At 50.3% G+C, this 21943-nt stretch overlaps 1 protein-coding gene across 5 annotated transcripts in view; it reads right to left on the minus strand.

Moving 5' to 3' along the window:
* Positions 1-13302: 13302 nt before the first annotated feature.
* Positions 13303-21943, minus strand: part of ZNF217 (zinc finger protein 217) — a 37074-nt gene continuing 28433 nt past the window's right edge. For 3 of the 5 annotated variants that reach the window (XM_090286583.1, XM_090286585.1, XM_090286584.1), the window contains 4 exons: positions 20897-21013; positions 18650-20197; positions 17281-17412; positions 13303-15392 (listed from right to left, as the gene is read on the minus strand). In XM_090286583.1, coding sequence (XP_090142709.1) covers positions 17303-17412; positions 18650-20197; positions 20897-21013 — 1775 coding nt within the window. In that variant the 3' untranslated portion in view covers positions 13303-15392; positions 17281-17302. The remainder of the gene's footprint in view (positions 15393-17280; positions 17413-18649; positions 20198-20896; positions 21014-21943) is intronic. The other 2 variants (XM_090286587.1, XM_090286586.1) reach the window with 2 other exon arrangements.

Raw genomic sequence — 21943 nt, forward strand, 5'->3', positions numbered from 1 at the left:
TATATGCACGACACATGGACCCGAACTAAGGGGGGTGGGATTGCTCAGGGAAGAGGGGTACTGGGCAGAGGGGAGCAAAGGGGAAAAAAATTGGGACTTCTGTAACAACATAAAAAAATATACTTTAAAAAAATATGCCAAATGGGCAATTTTATGTGATCTATATTTTACGACAGACCCTGGCTGGTTTGGCTCAGTGGATTGAGCGTCGGCCTGCGAGCTAAGTGTCGCTGGTTCGATCTTCCAGTCAGGGCACATCAGAGAAGGAAAACTCTGACTCCAAAAAACCTCCGCTGCCTTGCGGCATACCTCTTCAGGGGAAAGGCTAAGGGAGTAAACCCCGACAGAAAATCCGGAGCCGGAGTCCCTAAGGCGGTTTGACGTTGTAGTCAACACCGGCAACTCCTGCAGCGCACCTGAAGCCAAGCTGTATTGACTCCGCCTTTCCCTTGGATCCTTCAGCTGCGAAGAGAGGGGGGGTCTGCTGCATGGGCAACAGCAGACCCTCCATATTACCCTGCCCAGGCTCTGTAGCTTCAGCTTCACTGGAGAGGACACTCCAGCGTCATCGCAAGATGTCGATTCAACACGGGAGGAGACAGATACCATGTCACTCCCGAGTCGGACTGCACAGCCATTCTCGGCGGTGCAGATAGACTCTTAAGAAGCTACACCATCGTCTCTCGAGACAGACGGCTGCCGCCGCCGCCGCCGACGACGACAACGACTACTCGGCCATGAAAAAGAATAAACCGTTACCATTGTGAACAGCATGAGAGTATTATGCTCATTGAAATGTCAGAGAAAGACAAATGCCATATGATTTCACTTAATATGTGGAACCTAAAGAGCAACATAAATGAACGATCAAAATCAAAACAGACTCATAGACGCGAAGAGTGGATTGGTGGTCTCCAGAGGGCAGGGGGGTTGGAGGGGGACTGGGCACAAGATGTGAAGAGATGGACACGTACGGACTGGAAGTTACAACGTAGTCACAAGGATGTAACATACCGTATAGGAATACGGTCGATAATATCCGCAGAACTCTGTATAGTGCCAAGTGGGACTAGAAATGGCGAGGGGGACACTTTGTCGCTCACGTATATGATTGTCTAATCAGTACGCTGGACGCCTGACACAAGTACAAAATAATATTGACTGTAAACTAAAATATAATTTAAAACTAAAATTGTAAAAAGAAGAAAAAGAAAAGAAAAAAACTACAAGACAATGACATTGATCTCTGTTACGGACTGTGGGTTTGTGTTCCCCACAAAATTCATACGTGGGAACCCTGATGTCAATAGGATTTTTAGAGCGAGGGAGGTAACGAGGTCATGGGAGGAGAACCCTCATGATGTGACTTATCAGAAGAGACGTGAGGTCTTCCTGCCCCTCTCTGCTCTCGCCGTGGGGAGACACAGCACGAAGACAGCCGTCTGGAAACCAGGAAGCGGGCCCCCACCGGACACCACATCTGCTGGCACCTTGATCTTGGACTTCCAGCCCCAGACCTGCGAGACATCATGTGTTCAAGCCCCCGCCCCCGCCATGGTATATTTGTTACAGCAACCTGAACAGACTAACACCAGCCTCTCTTGAAATGCTGGGACCTTAGAAATAACCCCCTTCTTTCTACATTCAGATTTTTTTTCCAAAAATATATAGATATAATTTTTAAAAGATGTTTCTGATTAGACTTAGGCTCCAGAAATGACCCAATAAAAAGAGATACTTTCTCTTCTCTCATAAGAATATTCATAGATGATTTTTCTATGTATATTAGATTAAGTCACACGGTCTTTTATTATGATATTTTAAATTTTATGTTCTGCCCCATTTCACAAAGAACTTAAAACAGAAATTTGGACATATTTTGTGGAAATAACTAACTGAAACTATGCTTAGTTACTGTAATAGTGAAAAAGTTTCTTGGAGAATTATGTTTTCAGGGGAACACACAGGCACTCTAAAGAAGAAATACCGAATCGCTATATCGGGGCCACATAGTAAAGATATTAGGTTTGTGGGCTGTAGGTCCATGTCACCCCCACTGAACTCGGCCATTGTCATGCAAAAGCAGCCGCAGACAACACGTGAACGGATGAACGCTCTGTGTTTGCACGAAATTTTATTTCCACACTGAAATTTGAATTTATCTCATCTTCATGTGTCATGAACTGTTGTTCTTCTTTGGACCTTTTCTAACATCGGCAGCAGCCAGGGCTTGGTTCTCGGGCCAGAACTGGCCAAACCCTCTGTCCTGGACCGACGTTTTCTAAACAGTGTTCCCTGAGACTCCTTCCTCCGGACAGAAAGAGATGCCTCTCAAAAATACGGATAAAAGGGGAGACTCCACAATCAAATGGGTTTGAATCAGCTGCAGGCTTAATAAGTGTGCCTGCTAGAGAACACTGCTGAATTCTTGTTTTGCTTTTTTTACTTTATTGATTTTAGAGAGAGAGGAAGGGAGAGAGAGAGAAACATCAATTCGTTGCTCCACCTATTGACACATTCATTGGTTGCTTCTTGTATGTGCCCTGAGCGGGGATCGAACCAGCAACCTTGGTGTATCGGGATGGAGCTCTAACCAACCGAGCTACCTGGCCAGCCCCCTGCTGAGTCTTTGCTGTGCTAATGTCCTCAGTGAATCCGCAAGACCTGCACCTATCATCCCATGTTCCCAAGCATCTCTTTTTCTCCCTCCTTTCCCCCCTCTCTAAAAATAAATAATTTTTTTAAAAGAATTCTTGAGGTATGTCGTCGGCAGCCGTCTGTCTCGAGAGACGATGGTGTAGCTTCTTAAGAGTCTATCTGCACCGCCGAGAATGGCTGTGCAGTCCGACTCGGGAGTGACACGGTATCTGTCTCCTCCCGTGTTGAATCGACATCTTGCGATGACGCTGGAGTGTCCTCTCCAGTGAAGCTGAAGCTACAGAGCCTGGGCAGGGTGATATGGAGGGTCTGCTGTTGCCCATGCAGCAGACCCCCCCTCTCTTCGCAGCTGAAGGGTCCAAGGGAAAGACGGAGTCAATACAGCTTGGCTTCAGGTGCGCCGCAGGAGTTGCCGGTGTTGACTGCAACGTCAAACCGCCTTAGGGACTCCGGCTCCGGATTTTCTGTCGGGGTTTACTCCCTTAGCCTTTCCCCTGAAGAGGTATGCCGCAAGGCAGCGGAGGTTTTTTGGAGTCAGAGTTTTCCTTCTCTGATGTGCCCTGACTGGGGATCGAACCAGCGACACTTAGCTCGCAGGCCGACGCTCAATCCACTGAGCCAAACCAGCCAGGGGGTTGAGGTATGAATCATTGTTAATAACTTATTGTGGAATATTAATGTGCCCAGGAACACTGTTTTGGAATTACAAGCCTAGATTCTAGCACAGGGTTTGTCAGCCTCGGCGTTACTGATACTTCAGGGCAGGTCACTCTTTGTGGCAGGACCGCCGGGCATTGCAGGGGCTTAGCAGCATCTGCAGCCCCTCCCCCCTCAACATGACAACCCAAGGTCTGCAGACATTACCAGATGTCTCTCAGGGGGTAAAATCGCCCCCATTTGAGAACCACTGCTCTAGATTCTAGTCGAATGTATGCAGCACGCACACACGCGCGCATGTGTGTGTGTGTTTTAGTGGAAACTGTGAAAGAGCCGTCCTTTAACTGGATTTGAACAGGGTCCCAGCGCACCATCTAGAAACAATTGGTACCAACTGCCTGGGGCGTCATTAACAAATCGAGTATTGCTATTCCTACTTGGCCTCTGATAAATCCCCGTGTGTGCACTGCGTACACTCTCTGAGAGAATTTTCAATAGTCTAGCCTTTGACCCAGTCACTCCACTCTGGAAAACGTATCTGTGAGAAAACCTGAAATGTGAACAGACTAAAAGCACAAAGATGTCCAACACAGTATTTTCTATAAACAAGGATGTGTCCCCTGAGAAGTCGGATGCTGAACCCTAACCCTCAGAGAGGTGATATCAGGAGGTGGGGCCTTTGGGGGGGCAATTAGGTCATGAGGGGCCCCCCAAAATGTCTGCAGCCCAGGGAGGGCCCTTACCTTCCCGCGGGGGTACACTGACCCCCACATCCCGCCTCCCGCGCTCCGAGAAATACATGGATGTCGTTTAGGAGCTGCCCAGGCTCATACAGCAGCCCAAGCCGACTGAGACTCTGGGCACACGCTTAGGGGTGTCCACAAACACGGTTCCTTCACGGGGGGGGGGGGGGGTCGGCAACCTGCAGACATGATGCTGCCAAGAACGGCAATAACGGGAGGAAAGGCCTTACTTTACACCGTCCAGGGAGCCGAGGACGATGTCAGTTTGTTTGTGAAGTTCAGCCTCCAAAAACCAAAGCACAACCTTTTCTTTCATGGTGGAAAGCCACGCTCACCCGTGAGCCTCCTCGAAACTGGGAGGTGATGAGTGAGTGTCTTTTCTGATGGTCGACCAGGGTGGTGCTGGTTTCTTCACGTCTCAGGAAACCCCCCGCTGTTCCTTCCAGAACAACCGGAGGTCAGGAAGGCCGGCTAACCGCGGGGCTCGGTACGGGGCTTCTTGTGGCCAGGCGTCTGGGTTCAAATCTGCGCTCGCTCATGAGCCGTGGGCCGGTTCCCATGGCCTCTTCATGGTCTGGTTTCCTTCCCTGTGAACGCGGGTGATGAGTGCTCCTCTCTCCAAGGCGGGCTGTGAGGACGGAGTGAGAGGAGGTCTGGAACCTGTGGGGTCCACGGCACGTGCTCAGTCAAGGGGAGCCCTCCTCTGGCCTGGTGGAGAGGGCCCTGCGTCGGGGAGGTCGGGGCAGCTACTTGTCCTGTGTCCTTTGTCCTTCCGTATCTGCATTTTCCTAAGAAGTTTCCATCACCCCAAAGAATTCGCAACATCGTTAGAATAATGCCTCCCGATGGGGATCTTCGTGCAAGTGTGAATAAAGTTTTCACTGATCGGTTTTTCGTGTGGGTTTTCTTGATTTGGGGTTTTTTTTGGGGGGGGGGTGTTGGGTTTTGTTTTTGTTTTGTTGTTTTTTGGGGGGTTGGGGGTTTTGTTTGTTTGTTTTGTTTTGTTCTTTGGTCAGTTTAAACGACTGCCCTCCAGTCTTCAATTTTCCCATCTGTTCTGCCCTCTCTTTTCTGAAGTAGTGGTGACCGTAACTGCCAATTGTTTTTTGTGTTTTGTTTTTTTTTAATACCCTGCACTGGCAAGATCAAAACTCGGCGTCCATCCTCAGGGTGACACTGGTTTTTAAGGTGATGGTTCATGAATTCCAAAAATCTGCCCCCAACCCCGCCAAAATGAAAGGTCATTTGAGTATTTTATCTGTTCTTGAAACGGGCATGTCACGCAATCACCTGTCCTCTCAGAAAAAGAAGAGTGAACCCGTTCTTCCGTGGCTGAGCGGCGCCCTGACTTTGCATCGTCACCCGTGACAACACAAGCCCTCGGGGAGTAAACCCGGGACACATCCCGGCAGCCCTGGATGTACATAATCGGCGGGTCGCCAGGAGTGTGGTGTGGAGCCCTTTCCCTCCCGCTGCCTAAGTGAGAGCCCTCGCTGCGATTTTCCGAGCTGACGCCTGGTCTGCTTTATATTTGTTTACCCAGAGTTCTACAGTTGCTGATTAATTTCCTTAAGTTGCCCTAGAAATCCAGCAGCCAGCTTCTCTTTGTTCCAACAGTTGTTATCCTTGGTTAAGACTGCCCCCGTGTGGCCGAAGGCTGTATTACCGCTGCCGGGGAGCAAAAGGCTTCCCGTTCGCTGTTTAAGGAAGTCTCTCCCCTGGCTTTCTTTAAAAAAATTTTTAAAAATCCTGGTCTCTACTTGCATCTTGGTGAGTGTTCCAGAAGTCTCTGGATAGAGGAAGTAACCCACTAGGCAGAGACTGCTCTAGGAGGTGGGGCTTCGATGGCCAGGAGGCCACGGTGCGGCCTCAGTTCCATCCTCAGGGCCCTGACCAATAAAATGAAACGCACACTAGTTGTGAGATTGAGACAGAAAATCAAAAACAAAATACAGCCTATGCCCCTTGGCATGAAAAAAGGTTCCATAACCACTCATTGTAATTCAGCTCTTGTAGTGGAGAGTCGGATGCCCAGAATATGTGGCATATATAACAATTTTTCACATGTTGTAATGAATAAGGAGCAAATTCATTGATTACAAAAAAAAGGGTGGTTTTTGTCGTTAAGGGTTGCGTAGATGAATATTATTCATTTGTTTGCCAAAGTTTATTTATTTAGCATCTCCTGTTGATCAGTCACTCCTAGTAGAGATTCAGTATGAAAAAAAAAAAAGGCAATTATTAACGTTTAGAGTAAAAGGTCTGGGGCAAAGTATCACACCAAAAATGGATTTCCATGTCATTTAAATTTTTTAAATTTTTTAATAAAATTAAAATGAAGTAAAAACATGGGTTTTCATATTTTAAAATAAAAGGAAAAAGGTGTGTGATATGGTGACTCATGACCACAAACGTGCACTCCTGGGTATACACGCGAAAGAACTGACAGCAAGGACTCAAAGCATACCTTGTGCGCGTGGGTTATAGCACCGTTCACAAGTGGGGGGCAGGACACAGCATGGGGGAAATGCAAACGAGACCCCACTACTAGAATTACCAATGTAAGCAGAGGAGCGGACGTTCCCCCCTGAGCGAGGGCACCCCCCCACCCACCCACCCACCCACCCAAAGGACGTTTGGAAACACTTCCCTCACTTAACGAGTAGATTCTCCCTTTTGGGTGGGGTGAGGGGCAGAAATGCCCACAGGGCGCGTGGCAATGGGTGGGCGGTCCTGCGCAAGAAGCTGCCCCGCCCCTAACGCCAGCTGTGCCTCCTTTAGAAAACACTGCCCACTGCAGACCCTGGCCAACAGGACGGAGAGGCGGGGAGAGGCGGCCGCTGGGGCCCTGTGACTGCGTCCCCCGAAGAGCAGGACTGGGGTGAGGGGCCGCCACAGCAAGACCCTTGTTTTTCACTATAAATACTATCTGATGGTTTGAACCAGCTGCAAATACAATTTTGTTCACTTGTATTTCCATGGCAATGGCCCCGAAGAGAAAGGACTCCGACACGGAGCATTTGCGATCTCGGTCCCAGGCCTGTGTCGTCAGTGTGGCTCAAATCAACTCGTATAAAAAGGGGGTTTGGGGGGAGCTGTGGCGTAATGGAATGCGACCGTTGTTCAGGGAAGGCAGCAGCTACGATCTTTCAGTTGAATTCTTAAATGTTTCCTTTGGCCAAACGTACTCTGGTTTCAGAGGCTTATCCAGCTTAGAATTACAAGCAGCTGCGTGTTTTTCAAGGGAAGGAAACCCAAAGGCCGCACATCATTTGAAGCCGCAGAATTCAAGCCTCATCCATCTCAACAAAGGCTCGCCCGGAGGTCCTTTTACCTGATGACGGGCGCCCCCGTGTGGCGGTGATGTTTGCGCGGTCTTCAGTTCTCCCGGCCCAAAATAAGCTTCTCTAACAAGTTTTTTAAAGATTTTATTTACTTTTAGAGAGAGGGAAAGGGAGGGATAAAAAGAGGGAGAGAAATATCGAAAAAAAAATGATCAGCTGCTTCCCACACGCACCCCAACTGGGGACCGAACCCACAAGCCAGGCACGTGCCCTGACCAGGAATCGAACTGCCGACCTTTGGAATTGCGGGAAGATGCCCAAACAACTGAGCCACACCAGTCAGGGCTGAGAAATTCTAATGTTGTGGAAATCCAACTCTTGCAAGTTTGATACATACAGTGGAACTCTATTTAACACGACACCAATTACAATTTTAGATTTGCATATTTCAGATTTGCACACAAGAAGACCTCTCACTTGGGCAACCTTGGCAGCCGGGGTCTGGGTCAGGCTGAGGCTACATCTGAAAATCTTTAAGCTCCTCAACTTCAGGTGTCCTCCCTGTGGTAGATGAAAGGAGGCCATCGAGCTGGCTGTGATTTATGATTGTTTTTGTATTAAGGATCAGCAAGAAGCCATAAAAAGAGTCCTCAGAGGATTCCAATTTGCTACACTCACCTGCTCACCTTCAAACTCTAACCAGTAATAATGAGGGAGACTTTAATACAAGTTCAAGCAGAAGTTATCTGACATTGCTCATTCTGCTTCTGGTCGATGAAACCACGGAGCTTGTCATTCTGAAACTGCACCATACAGTGTTTCTAATGGTCAAGGGGATGGGGACTCCCTCACCAGCCACCAGCCCCCATTCAGCCTCTGCACCTCCGTCCCCAGCAGAAAACTCCACTCAGATGTTCCCCATCTACTGATGATCCCTAAAGTGAGCTTTGCTGCCTTCAACCTCCCGGGGGGGGGGGGGGGGGAGTGCAGAGGGAATAGCAGGTGCAGGCCCTCCTGGCTCCTTGTGCGTGTCTCAGATTAGATAGCACATCTTCCAGGAAGCCCTCCTGGCTCTCCTCCTGAGGGTCCAATGCACAGACAGGTGGCATCTTCCAGAAATTAAAATCAAGTTCAACATGGTGGGATGAGCAGCCCTGTCAGTGCCTCTGCTGCAAGAATGTTCAGCCACATTTGAAGGTAACATTGATGATTCAATGACCAATTTGTCCAACCATGCCAGGAGCTGGGGACAGTTGTGACTAAGTCCAATCATGTTAATCCTCTGCTCAGACCCCTCCCGCCACAGTGGCTCCCATCACACTCAGAGCAAAGCTGAGATCCTCCCAACATCCCAGCAAAACCCCATCTCCTCGCCTCTCCACAGTCATCTGGCCCACCCTCCCCCTGTGTCTTCTCACTATTGAGGAACCCAGGGCCTTTGCACCTGCTGTTTCCTTTGCCTGAAATGTTTCTGTCCAAATAACCACATGGCTCCCTCTCTCACTCCCTCAAGTCTTTGTCCAAATGACATCTTTTTGCCCTGGCTGGTGTGGCTCAGGGGAGGATTTAAAAAATAAAATCAAGTGGCATCTTTCTGGGGAGGATTTTTCCAACCATCGTCTTTGAAATTGCATCCCCACCCCAAGCCCGAACTCCTGATTGTCCTGTCCAGTTTATTTTCTACATAGTTCTTATGAGTTCCAACATGTGGCATACTGAGAGCCAAAAAACGTGGGCTTTCACAATAGGCCCTCAATACACACGAATGTAAACAGTGAATGAATGAACGAATGAATGAGTGGATGCGCCTCCCCTGCCCTCGTGGAGCTCAGTCTCGTCTCGTGATGGTGTCTAAGTCACACCCAGGAGAGGCACCCAGGCTCTGCCAGCACCCACACCTGGACCGGACCCCCACCCTGCCCAGACCTGGGCCCAGGCTTCCCGGGCTCAACTGTCTGAACCCCAGTCCATTTGTTTAGAGGAGGACATTAAGTTGTGCCAATCAGAAAGGCACGTTGTGAGCTGAAACCTCAGCATTGCCCTGGTTTTTATATTCCAGCATTCCCAAATGGCAAACTGTGCTATTTTTATTTGATGTATAATATACACGTACATAAAGATGCCCAAATCATCCATATAGACCTCGGGTGAATTTTTACAAAATACACCAGCACCCAGATGAAGAAATGAAGCATTTCCAACAGCTCAGAAGGCCCCTGTCCCTCTCCAGCCACCCCACCCACCCCGCCCACCATCCTGACCTCTAACACCAGAGGGTACTTTTGCCCATTTTTGTCCTTGACAAACATAGGGTGTTCTCTTCGTGCCTGGCCTCTTTCGTTCAAACTTTGAGGTGTACCCACGTTACCCCGCGTAATAGTGGGCCATTCGTTTGTTCCGCTGTATTCTACTGCAAGAACATATCCTGCAGTGTACTTACCTGTACTTATCTTATTGTTGGGAGGCATTTGCGCCTACGCCATTGCTTTTTTCTTTTACTTTTTGGTTTTTCAATTAGTTGTCCCATTTTTCCCCCATTGCTCACCCCTCCCATCCCATTTCTTCTCCCACAATGATATCCCTCCCCGTTGTCCATGTCCATGAGTCATTTATACACGTCCCTTGACTAGACCCTTCCCCTACTTATCCCCCTACGCCTACGCCATTTTAAAGTCCTGAAATACCAGCATTCTTGGGCCTCTATACCATTTTTAAAAATCTGAAATCAGAATCACTTCTATCATGGAGCACACACCCAAGGGGCTATTGGTTGCGTTCAACTTGTGTCTGAACAGAAGTCCAGTAAGTCTTGGGGGTCACTGCCATACGGTTGTTTTTCATTCCCATTTGGGGATGATCCGGTGAGTCTGCGCGTTCACCTGCGTTTGTTTTCTTTAAGTCCCAGGAGCCCCACGAAGCGGGATCCCCTGATGGAGTCACCTAGGACTGGGGGGTGAAGGAAAGAGAATGGAGAGACAGGAAAGAGGGAGGGTGTGGTCGAGAGAGGAAGAGGAGAGGAGATGGCAGGCTCAGCCGGCCCCACGTGGAGCCTGAGACCCCGCCCCCCAGGCCGAATGTCCCTTTCCATTAGGACTTGACCCCTCCTTGCTAGGACAATGGCGTTGAGCCTGGCCCTGCTCGCCCCACAGCCTCGCTCCAGAAGGCACAGGCATCTGCGTCCCACCCCTGAGAGAGCCATCAATCAATCAATCAGTCAATCAAACAGGGTCTGGGGCATTCCCAGAAATAAATAAAATGAAAGCGGTGTCATTTTGCTTCAATGTTTCTGTCACGAAGGACTAACCTAGGTCATGAACGTAAAGGCTAGCTCCTGGAAAGTTGAACTATAAAAACTTTAACTATTTCAATAAAATCGTATTAATAAGAGCCTCATATTGCCTGCAGCGTTAGAAATAACACAAATGTTCTGTCTGAAATTTGTCCCAAATAGCTGGTAGGACCAGTAAATGCCGCCGCCTTGTGGTGAAGTTCAACACGTCCCAGCGTTAAAATGTCTGCGGAGGCTGGTTCGTTCGTTCTATGGGGCCGAGTTTTGAATTACTCAGTGTTCATTTATTGACTGGCTTCGAGAACGCCCTTCTCGCATACAAGTTGGCAGAAGCATATTGTGCCTGTCACTCTCCTCATAGCCAGAGACGGGGGTGGGTTCCAAATGCAATCAACTCAGCTTTACTGCTCCAGCTAAATTCACCAAAATGTCCACCTCCAGGTAAGAAGCAGACCTTTAACAGCCTGGGGCAAGTTACTTCACCTCTGTGGGCCCCAGTTTTCTCATCTGTAAAATGGTGAGAATACATCAGCCACCTTAAGATAGCGTCAGTCCCTTGTACTGCCTCTGGCACTTAGTACAGACCTTAATTAAAAAAATACTTTATTGCTAAAAAACGCTAACGTATTCTAAGACTGTTGAAAAATAGGGCTGATAGACTTACTCAACGCAGGGTTGACACAAACCTTCAATCTGTTAAATTTAAAAATTTAAAAATAAAAACACCCAGCATGGATGAAGCAGAATAAAACCAAGTATACCGGTATCTCTTCTCTCCTATAACCTGACGATCAGACTGGCCTCCAGCCACCTCCCCCGCCCACACACACCCAGGAAAAAACCCAGACTAGAACTCCAGGTCCTACACACCTCCGAGTCTTCTAACACACCTTCCCCACCCCACACACACCATCCCGTCACTCCTTTCACTCGCTTTGTGTGTAAGGAATCATAACGTAACACGTGCTGAGAGTGCACTCCACTTACTGTCATGAATAAATGAATATGCTTACATGGAGTAATTTAGTAAATAATCTCAAAGGTAGGTGGTTCTTCGGAGACAATTCTAGACTTCCTGTGTCATTCATGAATTACTGAACTAGAATGAACCACGTGTATCCACCCACCTGTCCATCCACCCCAGCAATAGATACTAATTAGGAGCGCCAAGCCCTGCCCTAAGCCCAGGAGATACACAGGTCAATCTCTGCCCACAGGGAGCTCACCTTGACCCATGGCAGGCCGTGGTGGGCGCTGGGACGCCATTAATGCCAAATACAGAGGGAGCTGCAAAGGCTCGGGAGGCAGGGGACACTGTGAGCGCTCCGTGTGGGTTCTCCGGAATAGAAGTGTCACCAGACACAGAACAGCAAGGCCACCACTGCGGGGGGGGCGGGGGGGGCACCCCAGGTCCCCTGAGGCTGCCGTAAGGAACGAGAAGGTAGGGAAGCGCTCGGCTCTCCGGCCTGACCCCCCCAGCCCATGCGATCCTCAGCGTGTCATCCCAGTTCTGAGCCCGGTCTTCAGTCCATCTCCAGCATCCAGCAGACCTTGGGTTCACGGGGGGGGGGGGGGGGGGGGGGCAGACCCCCAACACCTGGCCTGTGCTTGGCCCTCGAGTAGTCGACGACTATGTGCTGAATAAATCACATCAGCCAGAGAGGCCAGACCGTCACTTCCACATGAGGTTTTTCCCTAAGTCGCTTGATTTTCAGGAGGAAAGGGTGCTCTTCCGTTGAAGAAAAAACGAAGCGGCCCTAACGCCAGGCTGCACCGACGCTTGGCTCAGGGCGCAGGCTCCTTTTACAGGCGGGACCGCGAGGGGCCCCACGGAAGGATGACGCAAAACGTCATTTTTAAAACTGGTTCCTTTGTGAAAGGGAGAGAACAGGGCGGAGGGACGGAGAGCTAGACGTCCTGAATGTACCTGATTTTTTTTATTGCAACTATGAAGCATGTTTTACGTAACACGGTGCACAGAGCTGCGTCTGCCACGAAGCGCAAGCCACCCAGGGGCTGCAGACCCTCCAGCACGCGCCGAGTTCCCCGAGTGGGCCTGCTGTTTAGGGTGCCAGCTGAACCCCCAGGTCAAACCTGAAACCCCTAGATACAGTGACTAGTCTCTAGGATGGACAGGGGCCAGAGAAACAGGTTAGAGGAAACCACAGCGTGCAGGAACCCGGATGAGAACGTGCCAACTTCCACAGGCCACGTAACCCAGTTTCTTCCATAAATAAAATGTCGTAGAGGCAGGGCAGGGTTAGAGTAAAACCTATCAACGGAACCGAGGAGTGTATCTTGTCTGGATCCTGACTACGACTTACTGACGTGGGAAGTCGTTTTTGAGACAATGGGAAATGCAGGCCGGGCAGCGCATTATGAGAAACTGTCCGTTCCGCCAGCTGCGATCCTGAAAAGCCCTGTCTGTCAGAGATAGACACGCAAGTGTTTTAGGGATGAAATTAAATCACGTCTGAAATTTGCTTTAAAATACTTGGGGACATGAGGGAGGAATCGCAGAGACACAAAATGTTGCTGCCGAGCACAAGAGTGGTCCTTATCCTGACCTCCTTACTCTCATGTGTGTCTACAACTGTATTTATAAAAAGTAAAAATCAGAAACCAGGAACACAATAAAGAAAGACCAAAACCCAAGACTGCAAAACACCAAATCTATATTTACATCCACATACAATAACATAACTTTAAGCTGAAATATATCATAAATAAAACAAGTAATGTCTACTGTTTGACAACTTAGGTATCAACAATTAATATAAATCAAACTGGAATGAAATAAATACATAAACAAAAATCCAACAGATTGTACCTCTATTATATGTACTGTTGTCTCAGAGAGAAAAAAAAATACAAAACCAGTAGTACCCCAATAGTTAATACTGATGGGCAAAGCAAGAAACTGGAATACAAGGGCTGTGAAGAAGAAAAAAACTGGTATTTTTATGCTTTCAGAAATGTGGTTACAAGGGAGAAACAGGGAAACCCCAGTAATTTCAGCATAACACGAACTGACTTGTTTTCAAATAGATTTGGTGATTTTTTTTTTTAAATGCAGGTTTAAATTTCAGCCCTCGTTATGACGCATCCCCTTTTAAGATGTACATTTACAGCCAGAGCAAGCTTTCCGGAACACTCATTGGATTTAGGCAACGATCAAGTCAATCATCTTTGCAAATGTGTTAATCTTCAAAAATAGGCTATAAAAGTGCAAAACTATGAAAACGAAAATCTAGATTATGTACATATGGCTCAGCTTGTGAACAGGAAGAAGGGTAATAGTGTACACTTTCCTGATACAAAGCACTTCATTCCAAGGCTAGCAGACTGATCTCAAATTAGGCCTCCCGGTCGCACGGGAGTTAAGACTTCGCGATCAACTACGCTTCATGTTGCATAATGGAAGAAAAATCAGGGTTCTTTGAGGGCTTTATTTACCCTTAGGACATGAAACATTAACAGTGCAAATTTATTTTTGAAACAGTTTCTTAATAAAACATTTGTGGTTGCTAAACCCAGGTACTGCTGAAGAAACTCAGCCAGGGACTGCAAATTAAGGGAACAAAATTTTAAAACATCTAAGAAACCAACTGGCAGCTATCGACACTCTCTTTAAAACCCAAACTGCATGTGGTACTGAGAAAATGCTGCTGCTTTAAAACCAAAAATGGGAAGACCACCGGGGTCTAGAAATGGGCCCCCCTTCCCAGTTACCGGGGGGCTCAGCCAGTAGTTCTCATTCAGAACCCATGTGTCTGAACATGCCCACTGCTGACCCCAATGCAGACACACCAAGACCTCCAAAAACAAACCTAAAATTTACCCCAAAACTTCCATTTCCATGAAAATTGCTTCCAGTATCTGTATATCACATGTATAATTTAACGTTTATATTATTTTATTTATTAATTCAGGCGAGTGCCCAAAAAACTGAATCTTCTAACAAAAATGATTAATCTGATAGGAAACTAAATTCAGTAGCTCCACATACAATTCGGTACGTTTACTGGACAGCTGGCAGCTCTACAGAGGAAATGATTCTCTGTAGACACATGCACTAAAAATCCCACAAGCCTCCGGCTCCCTCGGAAAGGCCCCGGGAGCTCAGCTCAGCCTCAGCTGACAGTGACATCTGCAATAAAAGGGTACCAAACTCAGAGTGGCCGGCCTCCACGTATGCAGCACATATTCACAGAGGGTCAGTACTTCCATTAACAATTTCGGACAACAAACTGTAGACGACTTAACATAATACAAATCATCAAGAAATCTTTTAAAAACATACATTTTAAATGAAAGAGCACAAATAGCAGAAACGGCCCGAAGTGGCGAGCTACGTGAGAAAACGAATACACAGGGCATTTCAACAAGCAGGCACAACTTATCCATATTTACACGTTTTACCTGAGGTGCAAGCATTATATACTTTCCCCCGCCCCAACCCCCGTCCCAAATGGTTCTTTCAGCAGCGCTCAAGTATGCAAAAACTCCACTTATTTGGTCAATTCCAAAAAAAATATTATTCGGGGACAAAATAGAGCTCTCCGGTGCCCGTCCGGGGAGAAGGTGCCCGCCCGGGCCCGGGTTTATTGCTATTCGGCGCGGGCGCGGCCAGGACGCCCGCGCCTGTAGTGTTCCTGCGGTCTATGTACAGCGCGGTCACAGCTTGTCTCAGTAGCTCTCACCACCTGCCTCCTCGAAGGATGGATGGGTTTCACGCACAGCAGACACATCCATCGAGGCCTGAGAGAAACAAAGGTTTAAGAAGTGATTAAGGTGAAACTGAAGGCTTTTTTTTTAATTTTAAGCCCTGACCAGCTGACTCACTGGTTAGAGCGTCGTCCCGATACCGCAAGGTCGCAGGTCAGACCCGCAGCAGGACACACGCAAGAACCGCCCGAAGAGCGCGTCACTCGGTGGGGCCACAGATGGACGCTCTGTGCGCACGCGCTCTCTCCCGCCCCCTCCCTCACCACCCCTCCCTTCACCTCTCTAAAAATCAATCAATCATTTTTCTTAATTTCAGTGTGCTAAATAAACAGAACTACAGAGCTCTAGCCCCGCGCCGGGTCCCCGTGAAGCCTGAGCTCCGCAGTCAGGTGCCAGGAGACGAGCTAGACGGAGGCCGCGGCGCCACTGAGATGGTGACAGATCTGCAACTGTGACTTAGCCAGGAGCCCGGGCTCCTACCAGTCACACTAAGTCTGCAAAGCCAACTGCCACCTGCAAGAAGCTCTGCAGGCTCCCGCCTTATACAAGGAAAGCGGATGGCACCGACCGGGAGTCCTTAACTAACGACCCCGAGTAACCTCCGTCCGTGAGACGAAAGGTGCCCGACATACTTGTAACGGCGTCTGCTCGGCCGACAGCCACCGAGCTGTGCCCCGCGGCAGCAGAAGGGAGGCCCGTGCCATGGGCACAGGCCGCGCCGACGGGGAAGCGGCAGTCCCGGCGCTGGAGCGGGCGGGCGCGAGGGGGGGGGAGGGGCGGGCGGGCGGGGGGTTCCCGGGGGGCGGCAGGTGCGCGCGGAGGCCCAGAGGACGCGGCAGGCCAGTGCCGACACCGACGGGCTGTCAGGCACAGTGCGAGCGTCTGCCCCCTCGCGTCCGTGACTGGTTTGGGTTTCAGTGCAGAGGGTTTATCCCGGCCCTGCGAGGACGCCACCCCCCGCCCCGGCCTGGGAGAAGCGCGCAGACCTGCATGCGGCCCAGGGCCCCCCCGTGCGCCCGGGAAGCCAGGAGGAGGAGGGCCGCCCTGGCTGCGTCCTTCCCTCTCTCCCTGCGGACCTGGCAGACACTCAGTCGGGAATAAGCACGCGGCGCTTCATCGGAGCGAGAACTCACCTGTCCCGCGCCCCGTCCTTCCCCTCAGCGCCCTGGGGAAGGGGTCTGGTGTAAGTCAGGGCACACCTCACCCTCTGCCCACACGGGGACTACGCTATCGCGCGTGCACCTCTGAGAACGCTGCCTCAGCATTTGGGGTTTCTCTCCAGTTACGACAGGGGCCATGTGAAACTAAGAGTCAAAATAAAGTAACCCTTCCACTTGCTCCTTCCAGTCCCCTCCCAGCAGGTAAGGGTTTCCACGGGCTCCGAACGAGCTCTGAACAAAGGGCTGCGGCCCAGGCTCAGGACCCAGGACAGAAACCAGGCAGGTCACACAACGCAAGTCTTGGCCTCTGCATCTGTGACGTGTGCTCGGGACACCCTAACCCGGGGGTCAGAAAACTTTTTCTCTAAAGGGCCAGACAGTACACATTTTCAGCTGCTCAGGCCATGCGGTCCCTGTCACAACGACCCAGCTCTGCAGCCACAGACAACAGGTCGCGGCCAGGCGCCAGTAAAATCTTACTGACACAGACAAGCGGGGAACAGAGTTTGCCGGCGCCTGACTTACCGCCCCTGCTGGAAGAAGGATGGAAGAAGCCATGTTTGTAAAACATTCAATGCAGCACAAAATAAAGTCTTACTAACTTTCAGTTGCTACCTTACTGTTTCTGTGCTGAGCATTTTAAGTTTTAAAAACACCTAAAAAAATCAAAATTAAAATTAAAAGCAATTTTACTTCATATTATATTAAGTAGATGGCTTGTTTTCAGTTAAATAAAATCAATACACTGTATGTATGCTCACCTTTCTTCCTCAAAATAGGAAATCAATTTTTTTTGTCATTTGGTCGGTAATGTGCATTCCCAATAAAACTCTCATAGTTTCTCTTCTGTAGCATGCTGCTAGATAAGTGTTGGTACGACACGGGCCTTTTTCCTGATTGAAAGAAACAAGTGGAAAAGGGCATTCAGAACTCGGCCCAAGCACTCGGGGGCGCTGTGGGGGGTAGCCCAGAGCCCCCCAGTCCCATGCGCATTATCACGTTATTAGCTGCAGGGTCTTTAAGTGCCATGAAGACGTCTGTTACCACAGAATTTTAAGTCACCAAAGCTAAAATTATGTCAGTACTGGGTGGTCACAGAAGAGGTAAAAACCAAACGAAACAGGCGGCGTAACACACTTTAGACCTGTAGCCGCCGTGGAAGAGGAGAGTAAAGCACTGCCTTTAAAAAGGACTTCCCTTGCAGCACAGTCTTTTCCCATCACGTAAAGACAAAGTTCTGACTCGTGTGCATTTTAAGTGCTGAGGCGGGAAGTGGACACTTTTAATCAAAAGGCAACAAAAATCAGTATTTCATTGCAATTTTTTAAGTCACTACAGTGTTGAAAGCAATTGCTTCTTAATTCACTATCTGTGCCAGATCAAAAGGCATCGAGCTTTCCTTGATGGAGCATTGTCACCACCCAGAATCGCAATTGGAAATTAACATAAACAAGGGGTTTAACACGGGTCTGTCCCTCTGAGGCACTCAGACCGACAAAGCTTTATCAAAGGGCGGTGGGGCGGCCCGGGGCGGCCGGCCGGGGGGACCGGTCCCCAGGCCACGCTCGGCTACCCTTCCGCAGGCACGGCCCTGTGCCAGACACCTCTACCAAATGGGCCACTGGGAGCGGGGGCTTTAAAAACACGTGCACGGGGAGAGCTCCGAGTGGTCTCCAAGCTAACGAATGACACGCGTGGGGAAGTGATGCCTGGTCTGCCCCCAGCAGATCAAGGGCGTTCATGTGGGATCTGCTGCCTTCCCCCGGGGCCCCCGTGTAGAGGGCACCGGAAGGACCGCAGACAATTCAAGGTTCCCTGTGTTTTTGGCTCTAGAGGAGTTGAGAGCCTCGGAGGAGTGGCAGGACGTGGGCCAAGTTCCCCAAATCTCAACCCCCAGGACAGGCTGGGAGGGAGTGCTGGGCACCGTGGCGGAGGGAGAGGAGAGGCCCAAATGCCACCTGCAGCAAGGGGCGACCCAACGCTCAGAGACAGGCTGCCCCCGGAGGGCTGGGCTTTGGGGCCAAGAACCACGGCCCAATGGCGGAACGTCTCGGTGTCCACGCCCCCCTTCCGTGCCACCCCCCAGGGCCCCCCACGGGAAGGCCAGGCGCGGCCGGGGCGGGGCAGTACCTTCCAGCGCGGCGGCCGCCGGCCCCGCGGGGGCGCACGCGTAGAGCGGCCCGGGGCCGCCGTAGGGCTTGTGCACCGTCAGCACGCCGGCAGAGTCCGTCTCCCCCGAGGCCAGGAAGCGCGGCTTCGGCGGCAGCACCGCGGGCGGCGGGCACGCGTACTCCTGCGGCAGCAGCGACGTGATTCCGCGGACCACCTGGTACTTGGGGAGGTCGAGACCCCTTCTGTAGTGGGGCCCGGGCTGCTCCGCGTCCAGGGCCGCCGGCCCGGCTTTGGGCCGTTTGGGAAGCGGCTCCCCGAGCTCCGGGCCGGCAGCCCCCGCACTCCGGCCACAGAAGTAGTCTCTTCCTGGGGGCGCCCACGGGCCATCGTGCTTGGCAGGGAAGTCTGAGCCGTTGGCCGTGCTGCTGGCCAGCACCGGCTGGGAGGCCGAGACTCCCGGGGCTTTGAACTTTGTCTCCAGCCTCTTCGTTTTCTCCAGCGCAGGAGAAACTCCACTTTTAGAAAACACCTCCAACGGCTGCTGCCTGCCAGCCGGAGCCCCCTGCGCAGCAACGCTGGCCGCTGGCCGGTGCGACTTCAGGTTACTGGGGGCTAAAGTGCTGGGGTCGGTCCCTGAGGTCAGAGGGGCTTTGCCTGGCCCTGCGGGGCCCGGCTTCCCCTTCTCCGACGGCAGGGCCTTAGACTGGGCCGGGAAAGCCGGCCTGGGCTTGGGCTTGGGGAAACTGGGCAAGGGAGGCACGTCTTTTCCCAGTAAAGCAGGCGGGCAGCCAGTGCGTCTGCTTTTAAGCCAAGACTTGTTTCTACAGTTTTTGTGAATGTCGGGATTGTATTTATGCTCCAGTCTCTGGTGCATCATTAAAACTTCTGGATAAAAGGTCTTGAAGGTACAAAACGGGCAGGTAATACTAGGAATTAAACTCTTGCTCAGAGAAATTGCCGGGCAGCTGTGAAGCGCCCCGAGGGATAAATTTAAAGGTTTTTCTTGACAGTCCATGCATGGCTTGACTCTGCCGTCCGCAGCCACCTCTGCCTTCACGACTTCAGCACTCCGGGTGGCAGTGACGTCTGGGTGAGGAGGAGGAGGATGGGCATCCACCTCTGTTCTGCAGATGAGGTGACTAGCCTGAGGTTCCACAGCTGGTCTCTTCTTTAACATGTCCAAATAGGCAGGGGCAGGGCTTTTGCTCACTTTATCAGCACTGTCTTCGGTTGCATTTGTATTGAAATCCTGAGTATCTTTGTGTACTGGCGAGAGGACAGCGCTGCCCAGAACACTCTGAAAGGCAGGCGCCATCCCCTTAGGTTGCTTGGCAGGTGGGCTGCCTTTAACATCTTTGGCACCATCGAAAAATCTTTTGAAATTTTTGGTTTGCACGCTGTCAGCAACGAGGAGTACATCCTCGGTCTCCTGGTTTTTCCCATCGCTCTTGACCTCTGCAGCCGCGTCCACCTGCTTGTCTTTGTGATGTCTCTCCAAGTGATACCGCAGCGAGGTCTTCTGGGCCGCAGCGTAGTCACAGAATTCACATTTGTATGGTTTTTCACCTAAAACAAGAAATGTCGCCGTATTACACAAGTTTGTAAAAGTATCCAAAGACACCTCCGGACACCAGAAGACACTAACCCAGAACACAGGGTCCTCTCCTCGTCCCTCCCGGCCTCCGTCTCCACATGCGGGAGTCCCCACCAGGTGTCTGCTCTACCTCGCTCTCTATGGTGAATATGTGAACATGTGGATGCATGTCTTTAAGTTAAAAAAATAAATAAAACAGCAGCACTTCCAACTGCTTTAATCTTCCTAAGCAGCAGTGTCCCACCTTTAAAGCTCAAGGATAAGGAACCTGCTCAAGGCCACACCGCCAGCGAGAGAAGAGACGCCCCTACGCCCCTCCGGTGCGTAGCGTCCTAACCCCCGTCACAGCGGCTCTGCAACCTGCAGGCTACGAAATGCATCTCCGCCTCACCACCGGCCTCAGAAATACAGAGGCCGTGGCACCGGGAGACAGTAAAGAGGTCTGACAGCGAGCAGACTCTGCAGTCAGCCACTGAACAGGAAACTAACTTCAAAGCAGGAACAGGAGCTGAAGTTCCCATGCTACTAAAAATCTGCCATGGCAGCGGCCCTGTGCACACGACACATTTATTCCTGCTCTATTCCGGGGCCCACCAGATGCGCGGACCCACAAAAAAATCAGAGCGAGAACACTGCGTCATACTTCTTTCCACTGAAAAACTCTCCCTTACCTGTATGAGTTCTGAGATGAATATTGAGGTAATAATTCGAACGAAAAAACTTTCCACAATAACTACATTCTCTTGAGGATGTAAGATGCTTTATTTTGGCTCCATCATCATTTTTATCTTAAAGCAAAAACAAAAATATGTAAGAAGACAGCTCAAGCACATGAATAAGCAGAGTTGACTTAAATGTTCTTGATAAAAAGCACAGAATAACTTTTACATTAGTGCTGGATAAACCAAAACGGCTAAAACCCAGAGGTGGTTCTGAGGTTGTCTGAGGTTCTCTAACACGTGTGCTTCTGGTGTTTTGTGGGGGCAGGGGGGGCATTCCAGCAGAGTTCGCTGTTAAGGACCGAGTCCTCCATGTGACCGTCCCGGGAAAGACCACGGACGGAGAGACGCAGGGGCAACTAGCTTTCTCTCTACCTGGCCAACCCGAGCAGGATCTGGCCGGCTGGAGCCGGACCCACACAACGGGCAGGAATAACCAGCCTCTCCAGAGTAAGCCATTTAGGAAACTGAGCCAATATAAATGGCCGATGTTCCCAACTACCAGGGGAAGGAAGTGGTCGAGCTACCACTAGAGGGCAGCGGGCACGGCCTAATCTTCCCAGGAGATACACGGTGGGCGTGGGCAAGCACCTGGGAGGTTTGTCAAAACGGAGCCATCTGGGAAAGCAGTCTGTATGGTCTACAGCATGCCCACGGCCACACTACACCTGACGCCTGAAAATCTGTCCTTATTACAATGCACTGAACTTTATAAACTTCCATCTTGACCGGATGATCGCGCCTGTGCAACCGAGTGAGGGTCCACTGGGGACGCTAATTTAAGGGTGGTCATACATCACAGAAGACAGAGAGATAAGCTACAGTTAGAATACCTGCTCCCCCAAAAATGAGCAGTTCTAAGTTTTAGATAAACTTCCTCTTACTCTAGTTCATTTTATGGATATGACCATATGACGGCCTGGGACAGCCCTTAAAACTTAGCATAACTAAACTGGTCGCTCTGCCTTGAAAACCTTATTTCCTTTCAAATTTCACATT

This window comes from Furipterus horrens, unplaced genomic scaffold (genome assembly GCF_987537825.1).
Source record: "Furipterus horrens unplaced genomic scaffold, mFurHor1.1.pri manual_scaffold_8, whole genome shotgun sequence".
Lineage (NCBI taxonomy): Eukaryota > Metazoa > Chordata > Mammalia > Chiroptera > Furipteridae > Furipterus > Furipterus horrens.